The sequence below is a fragment of the Leuciscus leuciscus genome, assembly GCF_965113295.1.
Source record: "Leuciscus leuciscus genome assembly, chromosome: 20".
In the NCBI taxonomy this organism is placed as follows: domain Eukaryota; kingdom Metazoa; phylum Chordata; class Actinopteri; order Cypriniformes; family Leuciscidae; genus Leuciscus; species Leuciscus leuciscus.
In genome coordinates this window covers 37,969,351-37,992,573 of record NC_138744.1, presented here as the reverse complement: position 1 = coordinate 37,992,573, position 23,223 = coordinate 37,969,351, and the positions used below count along the sequence as shown (strand labels likewise).

At 37.7% G+C, this 23,223-nt stretch overlaps 1 protein-coding gene across 2 annotated transcripts in view; it reads right to left on the bottom strand.

The window, feature by feature from the left end:
- The window catches only part of csmd3a (CUB and Sushi multiple domains 3a), a 350,983-nt gene that overhangs the window by 78,190 nt on the left and 249,570 nt on the right, over window positions 1-23,223 (bottom strand). For both annotated transcript variants that reach the window (XM_082150056.1, XM_082150057.1), the window contains exons 50-56: window positions 17,743-17,928; window positions 15,066-15,260; window positions 11,272-11,445; window positions 7,882-8,055; window positions 6,476-6,649; window positions 3,642-3,827; window positions 548-721 (exon numbers count right to left, since the gene is read on the bottom strand). In XM_082150056.1, coding sequence (XP_082006182.1) covers window positions 548-721; window positions 3,642-3,827; window positions 6,476-6,649; window positions 7,882-8,055; window positions 11,272-11,445; window positions 15,066-15,260; window positions 17,743-17,928 — 1,263 coding nt within the window. The remainder of the gene's footprint in view (window positions 1-547; window positions 722-3,641; window positions 3,828-6,475; window positions 6,650-7,881; window positions 8,056-11,271; window positions 11,446-15,065; window positions 15,261-17,742; window positions 17,929-23,223) is intronic.

Below are 23,223 nucleotides of genomic sequence, written 5' to 3'. Positions count from 1 at the left end.
CGCATGATCCTGGATCACGTCACCAGTCTCGAGTCGCACGGGTGTTTCTGTGGCAATAGCCAACAATACGTATGGGTCAAAATTATCTATTTTTCTTTGATGCCAAAAATCATTAGGATATTAGGTAAAATCATGTTCCATGAAGATATTTTGTAAATTTCCTACCGTAAATATATTAAACATTTATTTCTGTGAGTGAATGCAGGACAATTGTGAACATATATACACAACTTTAAAGGAGATTTTCTTAATGTTTCGATTTTTTTGCACCCTCAGATTCCAGATTTTCATAGTTGTGTTTCAGCCAAATATTGTCCTATCCTAACAAACCACACCATCCTTATGAAAATGGACCCATGTGACTGGTTTTGTGGTCCAGGGTCACATATTTATACCGATTTCATCAGGCTCCAAAAGAACACACGGAATGTCCTTCTCAGCTGCCGTAGTTGCAATTCTTGCGTCATCAGAACAGGGTTTCCCTGGAAATCACCGTTTCCATTTAAAAAACGTTTTGCAACTTTTTGTCAGCCCAGGTGTGTCTTACCTGAGCAGTGTGGCTGTGAGCCACTCCACTGGCCGTTCAGCTGGCAGGAGCGAGTGGATTCACCAATCAGAGCTCGGTCTTCTAAACACCCGTAGTGAACTGTAGATCCGAAGGTGAATTTCTCTCCCGTCACAACGGCATGAGGAGGAGAACCAGGGTGACCACAGTCCACCTCTGTAGGAGACACACATCAATCACTCACTTCAACTCACAGCTCGGGTTATTCTTCTAGCTTTAACGTTTAAAGTCCCCCTGTAGTCGAGCATTTTATTCCTTAAAACTCGTCTTTGATCACCAAAATGACACATTTAGATGTCTTCATGCCTTAAAATATCTTGAATGTAACTTGACACCCTTGCCTCATTTAGTATGCGTGGTTCAATGAATATGCAAATGATCCCCGCCTCCACTCACTCACTCAGCACAGAGATCCACTGGTTGACGATCACACGTTGATCTGATTGGTTACAAGGTAGTTTGTGACGTCAGAAACACCAGCGATTTCAAAGCGTGTGTTTGAGACTGTCTTTGGTTCACTGCAGTTTTAAGGAGAAAATACTCAGCAATGGTGTCGACTTATGAATTTACACATGGTTTGTCTTAAAGCATATTAAAAACACCACATAAACAATATTAAAAGCTGGATTTTTCACCACAGGGGGACTTTATGCTGAGAATACAGTAGATTGAATAACTATTGTCATGAGTTATTTATAGTATAAAATCAAATTCATAATTCAAGTTTACATTACATGTTTTTAAAACACTAGCATTTACAAAATGATGGTAAACCTGAAAAAAATAAAATAAAATAAAATAGACAAAAATGGCTGAATGACAATGCAAGTTGACTCGACTTGACTGTCAATGATTGACAGAGAACACATCTCTAAATCCAGCCCTACTTTTACCCAACAACACAATTACTATGAGACTTTCCTGCGGTGAGCAACGTTCAAATCATCATGCATAATCTTTTTGTTTCTGAGGACTATGATATTTTTTTGCACAGCAAAAGCTTATTTATTGAATATCTGTCTGACACACTTCGCTTAGCACCCATAATGTATTTGATAGGTGTCTGGAAGGTATAGTTCAAAGACAAAATCTCTATATTTTTGCTCTGAAATAGCGTTTTTTCCCATTAAGAGGAGCCATCTTTTCAAACAAACAGCCACTGTTGCCGTGTAGAACTTTAATGTTTAGTAGAAATGCAAGGTGAGTTAATCAGCTAATCAGAGTTTGTGTCATAACCAGTGATTCGGTTTTAGAAACGGTTTCTATTTCTGACACGTCGTGGAACAACAACACACAATCTGACAATGATAATCTCTGATTTGTGATTGATTTGGTTGTGAGTGCAGTGAGCTTGCAGAGAGACTCCGCCCACACTCTCTTCTGATTGGCTGTGGTTTGTGATTGATTTGGTTGTGAGTGCAGTGAGCTTGCAGAGAGGCTCCGCCCACACTCTTTTCTGATTGGCTGTGGTTTGTGATTGATTTGGTTGTGAGTGCAGTGAGCTTGCAGAGAGGCTCCACCCACACTCTCTTCTGATTGGCTGTGATCTTTGATTGATTTGGTTGTGAGTGCAGTGAGCTTGCAGAGAGACTCCGCCCACACTCTCTTCTGATTGGCTGTGGTTTGTGATTGATTTGGTTGTGAGTGCAGTGCGTTTGCAGAGAGATTCCACCCACACTCTCTTCTGATTGGTTGTGGTTTGTAATTGATTTGGTTGTGAGTGCAGTGAACTGATAGATGGATGCAGGGGCAGATAAATATAAGAATATTATTCTTCCATCTGCTCCTTTCTGATCATGGAAATGTAAAGGAAAATTCAAATGAATTGTATGTGCCTTGTACAAATAATGCATTTTCATGAAAAGAATAAAGAGAAAATGAAAATGAAAATGTGAACTTGCAGAGAGACTCCGCCCACACTCTCTTCTGATTGGCTGTGGTTTGTGACTGATTTGGTTGTGAATGTTGTGGTTAACTCGAAAACAACTAAGAACGGATTATTGAGTTGAACTTGAGTTCTAAATAAATCTAAATAAATCACCTTAGCCGAATGTATTACATGAATTGCACTTATACAGCATTTATTAATCTTTGTTAATGTTAATTTCAACATATACTAATACTTTATTCAAATCTTGCACTGTGAACTAACATGAACTAACAATGAACAGCTGTATTTTTATTAACTAACATTAACAAAGATGAACAAAAACAGAAACAAATGCATTGCACATTGTTAGTTCATGTTAGTTAATGCATTAACTAATGTTTAATAAATGAACCTTATTGTAAAAGTGTTACCAAATGAACCATGAAAGTCGTTCAGATTTGCGTAGTGTGTAGTTGTTCACATCTTAACAGCATTAATTCATCTCTCGTGCGCTGCTGGAGAAACACACATAAGCTCTTCAATTTAATTTAGCTAAGCTTCTTTTCAGGCCTGGTTTTGATGTTTGCTTTCTTTTGAATTGTAAATGCACCCGAATAAGACCGATGAGGTGCACATTTTCATAATATTCATCCGGCTGAAAGGCTGACGGGGGAGAATAGGCTGCTTATTAAAATTCCCAAGTAGCCTCTGTCGACTAAGTAAAGTGCAGAATCACCTTGTGTAAACTAGAGAGAAAAACAAGACTAATAGACAGCTAGCAGGATTGTTGCCTTCCCTTCACGGTCATTGTAAGCATCTCGCTGGAAACCCACAAGAAACGATCAAGTTCAGGTTTGAAGCAATTACAGGGACAGAGACGGAAAGAGAGAGCGGGAGGCAATTACTTTCTCACAGGCAAATGAACACGTCTCTCTAATGAATACGCTCTTGACCTTAATACTCCTCGCTTTGGCAAACTGTAGAAAAGGTGCGTTAAATTCACCGCTGTCCACTGCGGGAAACTCTGGGAAACTTTTAAAGCTTTCACACAGACATGAAGTCTCCATCATAAGAGCTCTTTGAACCGAACGTTGCGCTTGACTAACCTGTGACATTTACTATCGCCTCTCAGATGGAGAGAGTTCAAAGATTGGCAATGATAAAAGTGGAAATAATGAGAAGTAAAGTGAAGAGACACAGACGTACCCAGGCATTCTGGTAACGGTTTGTCCCAGTATCCCACCGGCTGGCAGGTTAGCACCGACGAGCCGAAGAGGTAATACCCGGGATTGCAGTCGTAGGAAACGACGGTCCCGAAAGTGAAGTTCCCGTACTCGATTTTGCTCTTCCTGATTGAGTTTGCAGGAATACCGGGATCAGTGCAGTTCACGACTGAAGAACACAAACAGAAGAAGTATAATAAGTGATGCAAGCCATGACAACCCATGAATAAAATACAATAATGTATTTGACGAGATGTATTTTATTATTTCTGTTTATATACACACACAAAGTTTGAGGTCAGTATGATTAGATGTTTTTGAAAGAAGTCTCTTCTGGTCACCAATGATACATTTATCAAAAAACAGTAAAAATAGTGAAATATTATTACAAGATAAAATAATTTTTTATGTGAATATATTATAAAATGTCATTATTTATTTCTGTGATCAAACCTCAATTTTATATCTATAATACTACCAGTCAAAAGTTTTGGACCGGTACGATTTTTTTATGTTTTTGAAAGAAGGCTTTTCTGCTCACCAAGGCTGCATTTATTTGATTAATATTGTGAAATATTATTCCAATGTAAATCATCTGTTTTCTATGTGAATATACAGTAAAGTGTAATTTATTCCTGTGATCAAAGCTGAATTTTCAGCATCATTACTCCAGTCTTCAGTGTCACATGATCCTTCACAAATCATTCTAATATGATGATTTGATGCTCAAAAAACATTAATTATTATTATCAATGTTGAAAACGTTACTATATATTCACATAGAAAACAGATGTTTTACATTCTAATAATATTCTAAAATTTTTACTATATTTTTGCTCAAATAAATGCAGCGTTGGTGAGCAGAAGAGACTCTTTCAAAAACGTAAAAAAAATTTTGGAACAGTTACAATACAGTATTTACACTCATTCTAAACTATTTTGTCATTTTAAACTTGCTGCATAACAAATATAGAGCATCTTCACCCGTTCGGTGAGATAACCATTTATTTGTCCATTATTATTGGACAAAAGCACATTCCAGTCATGTAATCAGGCCATCATCACTGCTGATCTCTTCACGCGTTCTGTGGTCAGAGTCAAACACTCCAGCCGATCCTCTGAGACACTCATAATCACGCCGCTAACAAAGCAGAGATTAGTTTCAAAACATACATCTCATCTTCTGATTTGCAGGGCTAATCTGTGGCTATTCAGACCCCGAGTGAACGAGGGTCTGCCGGCTGAAAGAGGGCCAGAGGCTCTCAGAGATGAAATTGGTCATTTCTTTTTTAACCGCAGCCTAAAAGTCATTCCATCAGCGCCACAGTGCTTAACTCTCGCTGTAATAGGGGCTTTCGCACCGGGTAGTTATAGGATCTCGCCACCAGGGTGGTTCCCAGAGAACTGATGGTTCCCTCAGGAACGTTTTCCTGGTTGCGTTCGCAGCGCCAATAGAAACTCTGAAGTGACGTGAGACACGCTTGTTGTTGGGACTTTTATTTTGACGGCGCTGAGAACGACTGAGCAAACAGTGCTCACATTCTCCTGTTCATTAGTTTACGATCTGTCTAATAGTCCTGTCTCATACGTTATCAGATAAAACTGTTATACATAGAAAGTAAACAGTAATAAAAAAGTTATTAGCGTGTGTTTGATGTCCAGTGTTGCTAGGCAGAAACACATAATCATGTTTCTCTTGGTCTCCTCAAAGTTGCGTTGGGTTTTCTCCTCAGCGTAAAGGTTGAGAGGTCCATCTATCACTGTTTCCATGTTCGTAGAGTTAGTTTCTGGAGTAAATATATAGGCTATAATATGTGTGATTACACAGCCTTTATTAAAAATGGCGGATGCTGGTATTTTGCGTGTGTTTGGCCAATCAGCGAACACTAATGTCACTGTAGTTCCTATAGCGCTGGTTTAGACCGACTCTGGATTAGAAGTAAATTAGTTCCTCCAAATGAGTTCCTAGAACTAAAATCGTTCCTAGTTCCTGCGGTGTGAACGCGCCAAACACCGGGAACTTTCGTCAATAGTTCTTGGAACGATGAAAAGGTTCCTCCGGTGGGAAACACTTTATTTTGATGGTCGCTTTTGAACATTCTGTTAACTATAAGTAACTGTGCGATTACATGCCCACTAACTCTCATTAGAGTATTAGTCAACTCTCTGCTTAATATCTGCCAACTTTTTATAGTGATGCTCCTCCAACAGACATTACACTGACTATACGTAACTTTGCAAGTACATGTCAACTTATACTAACCCTACCAGTCTACTAACACTCTAGTCAAGTCAAGACACCTTCATTTATACAGCGCTTTTAGCAATATAGATTGTTTCAAAGCAGCTTTACAGTGATAACAGGAGATTACAGTAACAGAGATTGCCTAGGCTTTACAGCAGATCTAGAATAAAGTTATTGTCCAGATAAAGTTAGTTTTGATTGATTCACTTCCGTTGCGAAGATCATTAGTTATTAACTTAGGGGCCGCTAACACGACACCGTTCTCACAGAAAACAGAAACTTTTAATGTGTTCTGGCCGTTCATTTGCACGACAACAGTGTTTGGAGCTCGAGAACGCAAACTTTGAAACAGGTTACAAGCTAAAAATTTTGAAAACGTGATAATCTCAGAGTAAACTTCAAAAACGCGAATCTGTGAAAACGCAGACAGCGTGCACATGCGTATTATGTGTTTAGTCTATAGTCTACACGCTAATGAGAGTTAGCAGACATGTAGGTGCAACGTTACTTCAACAGAATGAGTTAAAGGGACCATCAAAATAAAGTGAGAAGAGAGCGGATGGGGTCCAAACCTCTGCATGTTGGCGGCTGGCGGCTCCACTGGCGGTCCGACTGGCACTGCGCTCGAGACGGGCCTTCCAGAATATAGCCGTTATTGCAGAAGAAGTTCACCACGTCGTTCAGGTTGAAGCCGTCGCCAACCGTGCGACCGTAGATCGGGCTGCCCGGATGACCACAGCTAACGGCTGAAACACAAACCAGGAAAACGGCCGTCAAAAGTTTGAATAAACCAGATCATTCTTTAAAGTCTCCCTGTAGTCAATCATGTTATCGCTTAAAACTCATCTTTGATCACCAAAATGACACATTTAAATGTTTTTTCCTTGAAAATAGCTTGAATGTAACTCGACACCCTTGCCTCATTTAGTATGCGTGGTTCTATGAATATGCAAATGAGCCCCGCCTCCACTCACTCACTCAGCTCAGAGATCCACTGGTTGACGATCACACGTTGATCTGATTGGTTACAAGGTAGTTTGTGACGTCAGAAACACCAGCGATTTCAAAGCGTGTTTTTGAGACTGTCTTTGGTTCACTGCAGTTTTAAAGGAACACGCACGCCAGCAGTATGCTAGCTGGAGCCGTTTACCTCCAGTGTTTGTGCTAAGCTAGGCTAGCGGTGTGTGTGTCAGACAGAATTACGGCACGCACGGAGATGAGAAGGGTGTGTGTGGACTTATCTAACTCTCGGGGATACAGGGAATATGATAAAGTCACAAAAAGTCGGCGTGTTCCTTCAAAGAGAAAATACTCAGCAATGGTGTCGACTTATGAATTTACACATGGTTTGTCTTAAAGTATATTAACAACACCATATAAACACCATTAAAAACTTGATTTTCACCAAAGGGGGACTTTAATATCTGTGTTCATTTAAAAAAAACACACAAAAAAAAACAGCATTACAATAGAGCATCTTCGCCCGTTCGGTGAGATAAAACCATTTATTTGTCCATAAATATTTGAATATTTTTTCAAATTACTGAACTGCACTGTTCAAATTCATTTGAAATCATTATTTATATTTGCACAGCCACGTTTTCTAGGTCAGAAGGTTGTTAAGATAATGAACATAAAGTCAAGTGTGTCCTAACTTTTGACTTCCAGCATATTTCCATTCATTTGTAGAATAAGAGTCTCCAATGCTTGACGAGAAAAATCTAAATGTATTTATGCATTTATCTAAGAAGCTTTGCTTTTCTGCATCACGAATAAAACAAGGCAAACGTCCAAATCACCCACACAAAATCAGTTAGAGTTGGTGTTTCCCTCTTCAGATGTTTCATTGGGGACATCAGGATTTGTGTGATGCCTGTCATGAGCTGATTCAGGGTTTGCCTGCATTACATGTCAAACTAATCCTCTTGGATGTGAAGCAAACGTTCCCCCCCGGTGTGTGTTATAGCGTGTTACTCACACACACAGGACGGGAGCTGCCCGGACCAGAGGTGATCCTGTTGGCAGATCCGCACAGAGGAACCGATGAGCCGGAAACCCGGATTACACTGGTAAACTACTGTATCCCTGTAGCCGAAGTTTTCACCGACCACCTGACCGTTCACGATCCTCTCCGGAACGCCACAGTGACCGGCTGGGAGAGAGCAAGGAGAACGTGTCAATACATGTACTTCAACATTTCTATCGACCAATCAGATTTCAGGACTCAATCAGAGAAAAACACATGATTTATGAATGGATGTATAAAACATAAAACATGCACATAAAACACACGGGTTATTATGACAGTCAAAGCATATTCTGTTGGGCTGCTTTTACATTAGTGCTGGGCAACGATTAATCACATCCAAAATAAAAGTTTGTGTTTATATAATATATGTGTGTGTACTGTGTATAATTATTTTGTATATATAAACACACACACATGCATGTATACAGTATATATTTAAGAAATATTTGCATGTATATACTGTATATATATTTAGATTATAAATAAATAAATATAAATATTTGATATATAAATAAAATAAAAATTCTTAAATATATACATGCATTGTGTGTGTGTTTATATATACAAAATAATTATACACAGTACACACACATATATTATGTAAACACAAACTTTTATTTTGGATGTGATTAATCGTTGCGCAGCACTATTTCACATATGAACGAACATCAGCTTTTGAACATGATATTCATACTGTAGTTTCCTGTGATTAAATTAAAGATTAGAAGTGCACCTTTTGTGAAATGCAGCAATATATACACAAATGTGTGTTAAAAAATTTATCAAAAGTGCATTAAATAAATGTATAATGTTTCAAAATATTCTATTTCAAATAAATGTAGTTCTTTCAATTCATCAGTGACAAAATTCATCACGGTTTCCACAAAAATATGACTGTTTTCAACATTGATAATAATCATATATGTTTCTTGAGCATCAAATCATCATATTAGAATGATTTGTGAAGGATCATGTGACACTGAAGACTGGAGTAATGATGCTGAACATTCAGCTTTGATCACAGGAATAAATTACACTTTACTGTATATTCACATACAAAAAAAAGATATTTTAAATTAAAATAATATTTCACATTTTTACTGTATTTTTTCTCAAATAAAAGCAGCCTTGATGAGCAGACATTTAAAAGTATTTTGAACAGTTAGTTTTATTGCTTGGACTTTGTTTCTCAGTTTTTATTCACTTGATTAATTATGTTAAATATGTTTTATCACTGAGGGTAATAAATGCAATAAAACTGTTATGGTTCCTCGTATCTCAGAATCTCATAAAGAGTCTCTGATGGATAAGTAAAGATTTTAAGCGGAATGAGAATCGCTGTTAAAGTTGCCGTGCCGAGATCAGCGTGTGATTTGATATGAATGTTATTGCAGGACTGAGTCCTATACGTGTGTAAATCACATGGTGTGCGGCGAACAGAGATATTCATGATCCAGTGTTCAATCTCACAACAGATCCGGCAATCTCCGCGCATCCGAGGATCAACAGAATGCATTTTAGACTCATTTGGTGGACAAAGCACTGCACAGGGCTGTTTCACTGTGAGACGGCGTGACGGGGGAGAAAGAGTCGAGGTCTGTCAGGGCGTTCGCTCTCAGATCTGAGTGATGACAGAACTCAGCAGAGGCCGACACACTTCACAGAGCAGCGAGTCTGCTCAACTTCTGCAGAGGAATCACTTCTTCACCTCTGCCTTCTCTCACTTCATTTTCTGCCGAAGCCGTCAGCTCGCATCATTTCAACTTAGCTTTAAAATAGTCCTGTTTAACTGGAGAATTCGTGGTGAGAAACTACATTACCCATGATGCTGTTTAGAGAATTCCTCCAATCAGAGTCGAAACATGCCAACAGATCTCGTTAGCTCCGCCCACTTCCATGAATCACTGCGAATGATGTCATCGAGTCGATCTCCCTACTACGCTCTGAAAATACTTGTATATTTGTATTGTGCAATACACTTAAATTATATTGTTTTTATACATATAACCTACTTTTTTTATTTTTTATGAGTAGTTCTTTCCCTCACTAAAGCTGTTCAGTTCTTGTATCTTTGTCTGATTTTCAAATACTTTTCTGCTTTAAATCAAAGTTTGTAGTGTTGAGATTCTCCTCAGCTGGTTTGGTAAATCCCTAAGTTTAGTCTTTGTGTGTGTGTGACACTGTACGTGAATATTGGTCATTCTCCACTGACAATGAACCCTGATTCACCGTGTGGATTTCTACTGTACCACCTGAATTATTATGATGGTTATAAGTACATTTTAAGGTAAAAAGCAGATTTTGATACGTATTGTAGATTAGTATATTAACATTATATCACTCGCACGGTTATAAGTTCCAAAATATACAGGGACCAATTTGACATCCTGTAATACCTGAAACATTGTCACCGTATTTTTATAAAGTGCCCCTATTTTAAAGTTGTTTTGGAGTCTCGTACAATAGACTTACATGCATCCAATGTCAAAAAACACATTAATTGTCTCTAATATACACTGCACATCTCCTCACTTCTCAAAGAGTCTGAAACGGTTAGTTTGAAGATTCAGTCTCTCTAAACTCCGCCTCTCTGAGAGCTGCTCTGCTTGTGATTGGTCGACCGCTTACAGCGCATGTCGGAAACTAAATGTTACAGATTAACTACAGATACACTACAGTGTTTGAGGGCGGAGCTAAGAGACGCTGATCAGCCAATCAAGACCAGAGGCTGGCATTATGTAAATGAGTTACATTGTAACAGGAAGTGAGACTAGAGAGACTCGTTTCAACAGTTCAGAATCAATTCTTTCTTTTAGAAGACGATAACTATTTGTCGTGCACTTTGATCTTTTACATTCACAATCAGCTGTATTACACACGGCATGAAAGATAATATTTGAAAAGCATAATGGGGCACTTTAAGGTGAATATGTGGCAAACACACGTGCCTTAGCTGCAAATTGAACTATATTTTTCCCAGTGCAGAAAAACATGAAGATGCATATCTTGAGTCTTTTAGGATGAATAAGTGATTCTTATACATATTAAATGACATTTAATTCTCTCACCATTTCCATCACCTAAAATGGCTTTTTTCCCCCCACTGAGAAACACCGCAATGCTTTATGGGATTGCTTTTTCTGTCAAGGTCAAAACCGGTGTCTAAGAAGGAATAATAATGATGCTTTTGTAGCAATTATTAAAACCACTGTTGCTATGGGAATCCAGACGAAATGCCAGTGAACCCGTTCTGGCCTTTCAGGAGCCGGTGTCCATTAAAAGGTCGCAGTGATGCTAATGCATGGTGATGCAGTGAAAGAGACGAGGGATGTGTGTTACCGAGACAGTGTGTTTCCGTCCCGCTCCAGAGACCCGAGGACAGGCATTCCCGAACACTCGAGCCCACCAGAATAAAGCCCGAGTTGCAGGTAAAAATAGCGGTTGCTCCGAAGGTCGTCTGTGTCCCAATCTTCTTTCCATTAGGAGGAGTGGGCAGCTCTCCACACGAGATGACTAAAGTAAGAGGCAATAGAGAACACAATGAGTCGACTGTGATTTAAAAACACCAGCGGATAACATGAGGAGAATATCCCGACCTCTGAATGGAAGAATCTCAGTATTAAACACGGTTACCAGGTTTAAAGCTTTAAGTTGCACTTGATAGATTTAGTAGCAAACTAAAGCACAAGCACACTGCAAGAACATGTGTTTTCCTTAGTTATTTTCAGGGTTATTATCGTCAACTACAACTAAAAACATTTCTGTTCATTGAAATAAAGCTGAAATAAAATCACATAAATATTATGTTTAGAAATCTTGGTTGAAACTTAAACTAATCGAAAATGTTAGAAATGTTGCCTTGGCAATGAACTGAAATAAGTTTAAGTTGAAGCACTGAAATTATTAATTGGAAATAAATCAAAACTTAAACTGAAATAAAAATAAATTACACCTAAATAACACCATAAAAAAAAATACAAAAGCACATAATAAAATGACTAAAAGTTAAACTAAAAATAACTACAATACAAAAATAAAATCTTTAATGAAATATTATTTATATAAAAGTTTATATAAACTATTTAAAAATATTAATAAAACTGTAAAAACTAAAATGACACCGTTAATATTGTCTTGTTTTCAATCACAAATATCTAAACATACTTGAATCAAGATTCGCCAAACGACAAAATATTAAGTCTTGTTTTTTTCTGAGAAACAATATCAAAATTAAGTCAGTTTATGCATAAAATGAGAAGAAAAAAACTGCCAGTGGTGTAAGAAAAATAAACTTTAACTTGAGTTTCTTTTTTTTACCCCATTAGCAGATACTTGTTCTTGTTTTAAGAATTCATTCTTACATTAAGTCATTTAATTTTGTTAATTTGTCTGAGAAAAAAGACAAATTAACTGACAATCTTGATTTAAGAATGTTTAGATATTTGTGAATGAAAAGAAGACAAAACTAAATTAAAGCTGCAAGCAGCATTTGATCGGGGTTCAAGCAGTTAAGGCCTTTAAGGCCTTTAAGCACAAAAGCATCAAAAGTTATTAAGTTTTATTTAGCAACCATTTAACCACTGACATCATAGATGGAAAAGACCATTTACAGCCAATTCAGGCAATTTACCATAGGAAATATATGGTTTTCAAAGCTTTTTAACAGTTATAGCGCCACCTATGGTCCGATCTCCATAAAACTTAGCATGCTTGTTTAGAATGTTATGGCACATATGCCCACCAATTTTTGTGAAGTTCTGAGTTTTCGTTTAGGATTTATAAGCTTTTTAGTGTATTTTGCCACACCCATTTTATAAATGACCCTGTTATAGAGTTCAATCCAAATGCATAAGTTCAACTTTAAATCATTATTTTGATAATTATTGATCTAGAGAGTCCAGAGAATTGTCCTAGACTGGTTTGGTTCCGGTCGGGCACAAAGTTGGAAAAAACCCAAATACCCGGACATTTTCCCAGGGTGACGAGCAAATCCGAGGCATTCATCTCGTCCGCCTTCCAACGATATAAGACACTTGAGCCTACGCCTAACGGTTGAGGAGTTATGAGCCATTTCATACTTTTGCCCGCTGTAGCGCCCCCGTCAGGCCGACCGGGGCGGGCCTCGGTGACGCTGTAGGCGGTGTGAGTACTACCAGCCCCCAAAGTTTCAAGTCTCTACGACTTACGGTTCGGTCTGCCCGATCAGTTTTACATGGAGTATGCTGCATCATGGGAAAATTAACAATAACAATAGGGTTTTGAATTCCTAAAAAAAATTGCAGTGTAAGCTTTTGTTTGATCACTTTATGATAATAATGTTACAGAAACATAAATGATCCGATTGTTACATTTAAAAACATGCTTCCTCTTCAACTTAACTGACTAGTAATAGCTAACATGATAGTTTGTGTCTCGGGAAGTCTTAGCTTCCTAATCTCCACTCATATCGAGCCTCAATCCTCTGAAACTCAGAAGCAGGAGATTTGAGCAGATCTGGGATAGATTATACATGCGCTATATTGTTCTGGAGCGTTGACATCATCATTTCATCTGTTCTCCACTTCTCATCATCTTCCCTCCGACTGCTGATGTTTCTGAAAATTGTTCTGGCCAGGATCCCGTCAGACGCCATCAGTCATAAAGCGCCTCTAATGTTTAGATTGTGGCTCTCATAAACACATTCATCACGACTGTAGTTACAGCAGACACACAACATTGATAACCCAAGCACCTGAGCACAGCAGACGCTGATGACACACTGATACAAACACACAACTGCGTTTACCCAGCGCTCCTAAACTGTGTTCAACTTTGTGTTTCCTAAAGCTGAACGGCGCCGTATAAAGCCTTACGGGAAGTTACTATGCATGATTTCATGTTATGAAATATGAATTAGAATTACAATTTGTAATTGCTACAAATGCATGCTTTTTTTAAATGCTTGTGCAAAAAAAAAGTACACTGTATGAAGTGGTAACCTGCAAATGATACCTTAAAGAACTGTAATTCATGTAAAAAATAAAAATAGAAATCGATATTAATAAAAAATAACAAAATCTCAACATTCACAACTTAAATCTTTATGACACATACTAATTTGCTTCCACTTGTTTGAATGAATATTAAAATGAAAACTTTCTATGAAGCTCATGCTTATAATGAATTATAGCCCCATTTATACTTATTTATAAGTATTACTATTCTATAAATATATTTATAAAGACTCATTAAGACCCATTCTGCAATATATGAACAGTTATAGTTACATTTATATTATTTATAAGTCATGCATTTGCTTTTTCAATGCGCACACTTAGTAATACTTATAAATAAGTATAAATGGAGCTATAATTCATTATAAGCATGGGCTTCATAGAAAGTGTTACCACTTTATGTTTAATTCATTCAAACAAGTGGAAGCAAATTAGTATGTGTCATAATTTTGAAAGATTTAAGTTGTGAATGTTGAGTTCAGATATTCTCATGAGTTGTGTTTACTGTAAGCTATAACAGCTAGCGGGATAATTCTATTCATTTTGATGGATTATGAGGAGAGAGGCTTGTGCAAACAGAACGTCCCAGTGGCTGCATGAAAATGATTAAATGCATAAAGCATCATTAGGTTTCATACACATCTTTTTTATCTTGGAACATCACATCCAAAATGCAATATATGTATGTTATATATATTTGATTTCTTTTTTTCTTTTTTTTTTGCTCTAAATTGCAAGTAATGTATTATATTTTGTGACTTTCCCAGTTGCTTCAGGTTCCATTATTACTTTGCTACAATTCTTTTAATTCTTCCTCCCCAATATAATGCAGGAAAAGCGTAAAACGGAGACAGATTCCGGAAAAACATTGTGTTTAACAATTATACGTATATGATACGCACTTCTTTATTGCGTGTAATACACACACACCCCACACCACCACTAAACCTACGCATGCGTATCATATGCATGTAAAAATGCGTATAAATTGCACGTGTGTGTGTGAGCGGGTCAGCGCCACACACGCTGCTAATCCTTCACTCTTCAGGACACAGTGACAGAATCATTAGTCTGGCAGTCTGACCTTAAACACGGCCTAACAACACACACATCATCAGCGCTGGAGGAACACACACTCACTCTTGCAGCGCGGCCTCTCGTTCCTCCAGCTCCAGGTCCCGTTGGACGTGCAGTGAATGTGTGCGGGGCCGAGCCGGAAGAAGCCCGGGTTGCAGGTAAAGGCCACTTTAGTGCCGTACTCGTAACGGGAGCCGTTGACGATCCTCCATTTGCCGTGATCCAGCGAGAAGGAGCCGATACTGGGACACACCACAACTGAGAGGAAAGGGTTAAAGCGCTTGAGGAATGCAATGTAAGGCACTGTAAGGCACAAACTAACACTTGACTCGTTGTAACACACATGCACCATTTATACTTTGAATGCAATGCAAGTCACTTTAGATAAAAGCGTCTGTTAAATGCATCAATGCAAGGATGACATTTCAGATATGTTTTATTTAGTGTGTGTTTAATACTGTAAATGGACATAATATATGTGTGAGCGGGGCACAAACTAACACACTCGGTTTAAAACTTTCCACACACGCCATCATGACAAAACTTAGTGTATTTACTAGTCGCCATAGCAACACTATATAGAGAAAAAATGTGCCAAAATTAAAACATCTTTGAGAATTCACTGAGCATTTATTTAACCATTACAAAAGTAGATTTCTGACTGAAGTAAAACAAAAAAATGTGTGTGTTAATTTTAAAATGAGACAAATCTGATATTATTTAATCTAATATCTGTTCTTTAATGCTGATCTAACAGTAGAAACACTCGCTGGGTTTAAACACCAGTTGCTCAGGCGGGGCATGTTGTCACACTGCGTTACAATGAGCCCCTATCAGAACTATTCTATACTTTTATGAATTCTATTGAGAAACCATGAGAAAAAGGTGAATAAATACTGAGAGTCAATGTTCAGAAATGATTAATTATGATTATGTTTTGGACTGTGCTGTATAGCTGTGTTTTGCGGTGTGTTTGTTGTCAAACTCAAAAAATATATATTTTTCAATTATTAAAAAAGTCATATTACAGATTAAAGCTGAACCATATGTTTAACATTATGTTTATGTTTAACATTATTCAATATTAAACCATAATATTGAACCAGTTGAACCATATTCAACTTAAGCTGAACCAAATGTTTAACATTGTTAATGGTCACGACCCCAAATATGTATGCTGTAACTGACCCATGGTCCATACGCAGCACAGTCATAACACTAGAGCCAGCGTCACCTCTTGCAGTTCCTGGAGCTACTAATGCAATAAAACATTATTTCTTTTATACTGGTATCATGGCATGGAATAGTTTGTCTACTGCTACAAAACTTCACGAGGGATGTTTAAAACACAGGTCAAGAAACTTTTATGGAACAAGGTGAAGATTTATTGATACATTGTGTGTGTGTGTGTGTGTGTGGGGGGGGGGGTTATATAGTGGGCCCTATCTCACACCCAGCGCAACTGACTTTGTACACGACGCATGTATCATTCCTATTTTGCACCCGACACACAGCGGACTTTTCCCTCCACAGACACACGTCGGTAAATTAGGGAATGAACTTGCGCTCCCAGGGGCGGTTCAGGGAAAAGAGGAGGCGTGTTCCGGCGCAAACGTTCCCTGGTGCTATTTTGCAGGTTTAGAAAACAATTCCTCCACTGACCAGGAGAAACCTAGTCTAAAGTCAGCGGCGCGTTCAGATGCTATTTTAAGGGCGCATGCTTGGCCATAATGTAGCATGTGCACAACACACATACACTTTCCTCCCATTTTTAGAAAACCATACATTATTACAAGGAAAAATATTAACACACGAGGGAAATCATTGTGGTGTCCATGAAGATGTGAAAAAATAGGCATAAATCTAGTTTACACATTTACCCAAATTATTATACGCCTGTTTAACTGAAGCTAATCTGGGTGTGTTTCTCCATCCCCAATGTCACTTCTCTGTGTTTTACGGCCCTGACGAGAACGTCGGTCTCCTCGGCTGTGAACCGCTCCTGGCGTGCGTCTGGCAAATCCGCCGTTATAATAGCAAACCGCCATGGAACAAGCGCTCCTGCTCTTAAAGGGAATGTGAGATGATGCTCTGATTGGTTTATTTCACGTTACGCCCAAACCACACCTATGAGTAATGAAGCTACTTCAGACCAACACATTTTAGATTTGCGTCGGAGAGTCATTTATCCCGCCGGTATAATAGCAACTGCCGAGATCCGCCCACAAAGTTACTTGCATTTCGCGCTTGATACTTGCGTTTCAGATCGTCTTTTTCTTAGCCTGGTTTGTCTGCTTCTTGTTTCTTGTTTCTCGTGTGTAACACCAATGACCGTGCTGGAAATAAGTATTTTACTTCAGCATGTTATCCTTTGGATTACTGTTTTATATCGTCTTGATCCAGAAATAAATCAATCAGTCAATCATATGGTCATGTTACAATGTTACTATGGGGCATGTTGTCACATTTCACTTCCATCCTTTACAGGGAAATCAAGAATAAAGTATATACTGTATTAATGAAACAAAACCACAACATGTGTGACATTAATGAGGGAAAAAATGTATCCTCTGAACCCTAAGTAGATGTACACAAACTGAGACGTTAGTGGTTGTTAAGATTGTTTTTTCCCATAACTCCTCTGTGACCAGACATGATCAATATAATCATCTGACCCCTGAACTGTCCTGGAGATGTTAAAGCAGGGCATCGTCTCAGGGGTTTGATCATGGAGTCTCACCTGTGCATCGAGGGGTTTTGTTGTGCGTGCTCCAGGTGCCGTCGGCCTGACACACGCTGCTCGTCACTTCTTTCGAGGACAGGCGGAAGCCGTCGCTGCAGAAATACGTGGCTCGTGTTCCTGAAGAATAATCCGCAGCCAGAACGCCTCCGTTCACAGGAGACACCGGCGGCCCACACGACACAGCTGCAAAACACAACTACACTTACCATCAAGACCATAGGCAAAGAACATCAAGTTACATCAAAGGGGACATTTCATGAAAATCTGACTTCTTCACATGTGTCAGTGCTATAATCGGTGCTTCTACAAACACAGAAAACGTGAAAAGTGAAACCCAGTAACTGTGTTCTGGTGAGTCTTTCTCTGCAAGCATGTTATAAAATAAGCCGATCAGATTTCGCTCTCCTTCTGACGTATGAAGAGGATCTTATTATAATATTACCGGCCCTTAATCTGCACGTTTACACACACCAGCCGACATTTGGTTCCACAAGCGACAACAGAGACCAGTTCTAACGCAATGATAAAGATCCAGCAAAGCCTGAAACTGTTCTGTGGTTGAGCACAGACGAGCACTGAACACTATTGACCAGAACATGTCACCGCTGTCTTATAAACACCTCAGGAACTGTGGACACTTGTGGAGAAGTTCAACATGATGATTGATTAGCATAGTCTTTCATGATAATCTATAAATCGTGTTCAGGGGGCGGGGTTTATGTGAATTCTAGGGTTTGTGATGTCACTAACCCGGGAGGAATGTGGTGTAGTCTCTACCAGCCGTTTGTTGTAGTTCTTAAAAAGCGATTTCTGTTAAAGCAAATATCTCCCTTTGCTCTGAACTTTGAGCGTCGTAACTTTGCAGATGTTGTTTATGCTCAAACAGCAACATTACACACTAACTAAAGTTAGAAAAGTCAAATCATAATCAACCACCCCTTTAACTATTGCTAATACTGTATGATTAGAGATTCAAACAGAACTCTAAATCTAAGTGTTAAACTCTTCCCTTTAGCTCATGAATGATGTCCTGAAGACAAGTTTGCTTTTACTTTAGTAAGTGATTACGGATTACGTTCACACATATGTAAAAATAAAGATATAGCTCTACAAATTGTTCATTGACAGCCAATCAGATTGGATCAAAACATTCACAATATTATCCAGTTCCCTGTGGTTGACGATCGGAGTCATCACGCCGGTACAGAGACGAGTGTGTTGAGGACGGGAGCGGTTTCTGCCATGATGAGTAACACGGATCATATCGCTCATATATATGCATATATATATTTCATATCCTCCAATTCTCTAAACATGAACCAGCCCTGTGTGTGTATGTGTGTGTGTGTGTGTGTGTGTGTGTGTGTGTGTGTGCACGTCTTCTTCAGTGAACTATATGTGCAGATAAAGACACCGACGCAGCCGTACGTGTGATCATGAACACGATGACAGGAGGAATTACTCTGATACACAGAAGACAAAGATGTAGACCGACAATTCAAAGAACAATGAATACAACTGTTCTAGCCTTTATTCTCCTGTTAATCTGACGTGTCATGTGTTCAGAGACTCTAACGCTCGAGTGAAAATATCAGACCTTTTAAATGTTGTTCTGCGTTTCTCCCTCGTTTAGGCCGTTTGTAATATAGCGTTCGATGTTTAACCCTCAACTCTGAGGTCATATATTAATATTCATGTCTGTATAATGAGTGTGTTTTTTATTGGTTGTTTTTTATTGGTTGTTCAAACATCTTCATCACAGCTCTCATGTGAATCATGTCTCAACAGTGTTTCAATAAAAGGTCCACCGGTAACACTTTATAATAACTGCACGCTAGTAATCATTAGTTAAGCATTAGTAAACAGTTAATTCAGTCAGGCCACTGTTGCCTTTGGCTTGCTCAGTTGGGGATATTTTGGGGATATTTAATTAAATTTTATCAATCAATAAATTCCTCTTGAAACAAACTTTGTTGTATTATTTTAATTTAATACTGTGAAGCTGCTTTGATACAATCTGTATTGTGAAAAGCGCTATACAAATAAACTTGACTTGACTTGACTTAATTCATCATTTATAAAGCATTAATAGACATTAATAAGACAAACAGTTATAAAAACAGTTATAAATGCTGTTTTCTTGATTTATAAGCATATCTATAATGTGTTTAACAATTGTATTTTCATATTTTATTAAAGATCAATTTATCATTTCTAAATGAAGTATAGCATCATTTACACACCAGTTGTTTAGGAGTTGTCAGTGGCTCATAAGATCACTTAGAAAGTGTGAGTAACTATAGTAGATGCAGGGAGTTATAAAGCATTTACTGGTCAGTTCACTATGTCTGATCTTCTAAACAGAAAAAGGAAACACACACACACACACACACACACACACACACACACACACACACACACACACACACACACACACACACACACACACACACACACACACACACACACACACACACACACACACACACACACACACACACACACACACACACACACACACACACACACACACACACACACACACACACACACACACACACACACACACACACACACACACACACACACACACACACACACACACACACACACACACACACACAGTGATAGAGAACATAGAAATATTAACAGCCCTTAAATCTCCTTTATAAACGCTTTACAAGGCATAACTAGTCCTCACTGTAGATGAGCTCACACACATAGTGAACTGACCACTACTAAATGCTTTATAACTCCCTGAATTAACCCTGAATTACAGTAGAAATACATGTTAATAAAGCATTTATTAACACACTAAATAACTATTACTATATGTCTGAATAATAAGATTTATGAATGTACATTTAAATAGTTTATTAATCATTTACTCACACTTTCTAAGTGATCTTACCGCTGACAACTCCTAAATAACTGCTTTGTAAATGATGCAATACTTCACTTAGAAATGATAAATTGATCATTAATAAAGTATGAAAATACTATTATTAAACACATTATAGATATGCTTTTAAATCAAGAATACAGCATTTATAACTGTATTTATAAACTGCTTATTAATGTCTATTAATGCTTTATAAATGATGAATTAACTGTTTACTAATGCTTAACTAATGATTAATAGCGTGCAGTTATTATGAAGTGTTACCGGTCCAACATATGAGGAATACTTCCAGCTGTGTTGCAGATGTGTCATGAGTAAGCGAGTAAACTAATAAAATGCGAGCATGATATTAATCTATGACATGATGCACCGCTCACTACAAGTACACATTATGACCGGGTGCATTCGTCTTTCTGAACGAGTGTGTGATGATGTTGTGTTGAAGCGTTCGCTGTGACGTGTTCATGACCCGTTTAATCTTTAAATCTGCATCATGTTCACTTCTGACAGGAGTTGTGGAACATCTGAGTCGTGCATGAAAATAAAGAAAGTTTCGATGGTGCAACTTTTTTTTTTTTTTTTTTTTTTTTTTTTTTGGAAATCTAAAAGTCTTGCAAATGCATGTCTGGTGTGATATATTCTGTTCAGAGCGTTACATGCCTCGCGGATAAACGACATCCAAAATATGCATTTAAAAAGAGAAAACAAATATGTAAATGCAAATAATGTGAATGTATTATAACCTGTTATTTCCCTCAGGAATTATAAAATACAATTTACTTCTGTTTGTTGAAATCTGAAATAGCAGATGTCTGAAGGGCAGGGAATGTTCACGAATTATTTCCCAAACTTTGTTCTTCAATTCTGTCCATTTCTCAGTTATTATTTATAAAAATAGAAATGTCCAATACAGAAGCTTTCTGTATCACAAAGTCAGTTCGTTAATCTCAGTTTCCTCGTTAACCAATCACAGCAGTGATGTGAGCAGAGCACTGGTTTGAGGTCAGTGCAATTGATTCAATTCCCACGGAGTGATCTCAGGATTCACTTTCCCTACATGTGCAAAACTACTTATTTTCACTACTAATTGTCTGTCAGTCTGTCCCTCAAACAACAAAAGCCAGTTCCTTCATGACATCATCCTCCAGGAAGTGACATCATTTAGGAGGGAAAATCATCACTAAACATTAACAGTGGATTTGATGAATTCTGGGATGTGTCGCTCTAAAACGTCAATCCTGTTTGATACAATCACAGAAATCATATCATTTCAAAGATAAACATCAATATTTGGTAACGCTTTATTTTACAGTGTCCTTGTTACATGTGTTACATGTACTTACCATAGTAATAACAGTAAATTATGCATAATTACATGCAACTAACCCTCAACCAAACCCTAATCCTACCCTATAGTAAGTACATGTAGTTGCTTAATATTACTCAGTACTGAAATATATAATTACACTGTAACAATGACACCTTAAAATAGCGTAACCCAATATTTATATTTTAAACGTTTTCCTGTAAAGTAACTGTCGATCCCTCACTTTAAATCTTTACTTTTTTAATTCATCAAACTTTCTTGAAACTGTGTAAATTAATTAAATGTCTGATCTTGCCCACATCATGCACACACACACACACACACACACACACACACACACACACACACACACACACACACACACACACACACACACACACTAATCAAGATTAATCGCATCCAAACTAAAAGTTTGTTTACATAATATATGTGTGTGTACTTTGTATAATTATTTTGTATATATAAATACACACACATGCATGTATATATTTAAGAAAAATCTGCATGTACTGTATATGCTGTATATATATTTATATTATATAGAAATATAAATATTTTATATATAAATAACACATTTTTCTTAAATATATACATACATGTGTGTGTATTTATATATATATATATATATATTTTTTTTTTTTATTAATAAAAATGCATTCTTCGAATACAGCACGAGTCACACACTGAATGGAGGGTCTCAGAATCAGGACTGTAATTAGCCAGAATGTGTGATTAAAAGTGCTGGAGTTCTTCACAGCGATCAATACAGTGATGAAGTATAATAGGACGTCCAATTACTGAGTGCTTAAATTCTAATCAAATAAACCCCACAAAACATCTGTGTTTCTATTAAACCCGAAGCAGAACGCAGACCTCACTCACACACGCCGTATTAATGAACATACAACAACGAGTCGATTGATCAGAGAAGTCGGCATCTGACACATCCGTGCAACAATTCAATCTCCATTACATTCCAAATAAACAACAACAACAACAAAAAGAACAGAATGAAACTTATTAAATATTTTAGCAATGCAGTCTTTAGAAGAATTAATCACTTTAATATACAAAATAGAGGAGTAGTTAATCCATTCCTGTTATTTACTCACTCGGTCGGTTCGGTTTTGGGTAAACCAGCTTTTTAATTTATGCCAAATATATTGACACTGACTTTTATATAATGATCATCTCTTATCTAGCGAGCAGCAGTCCACGCTTTCACAAACTCACATTCAAAATGTAAATG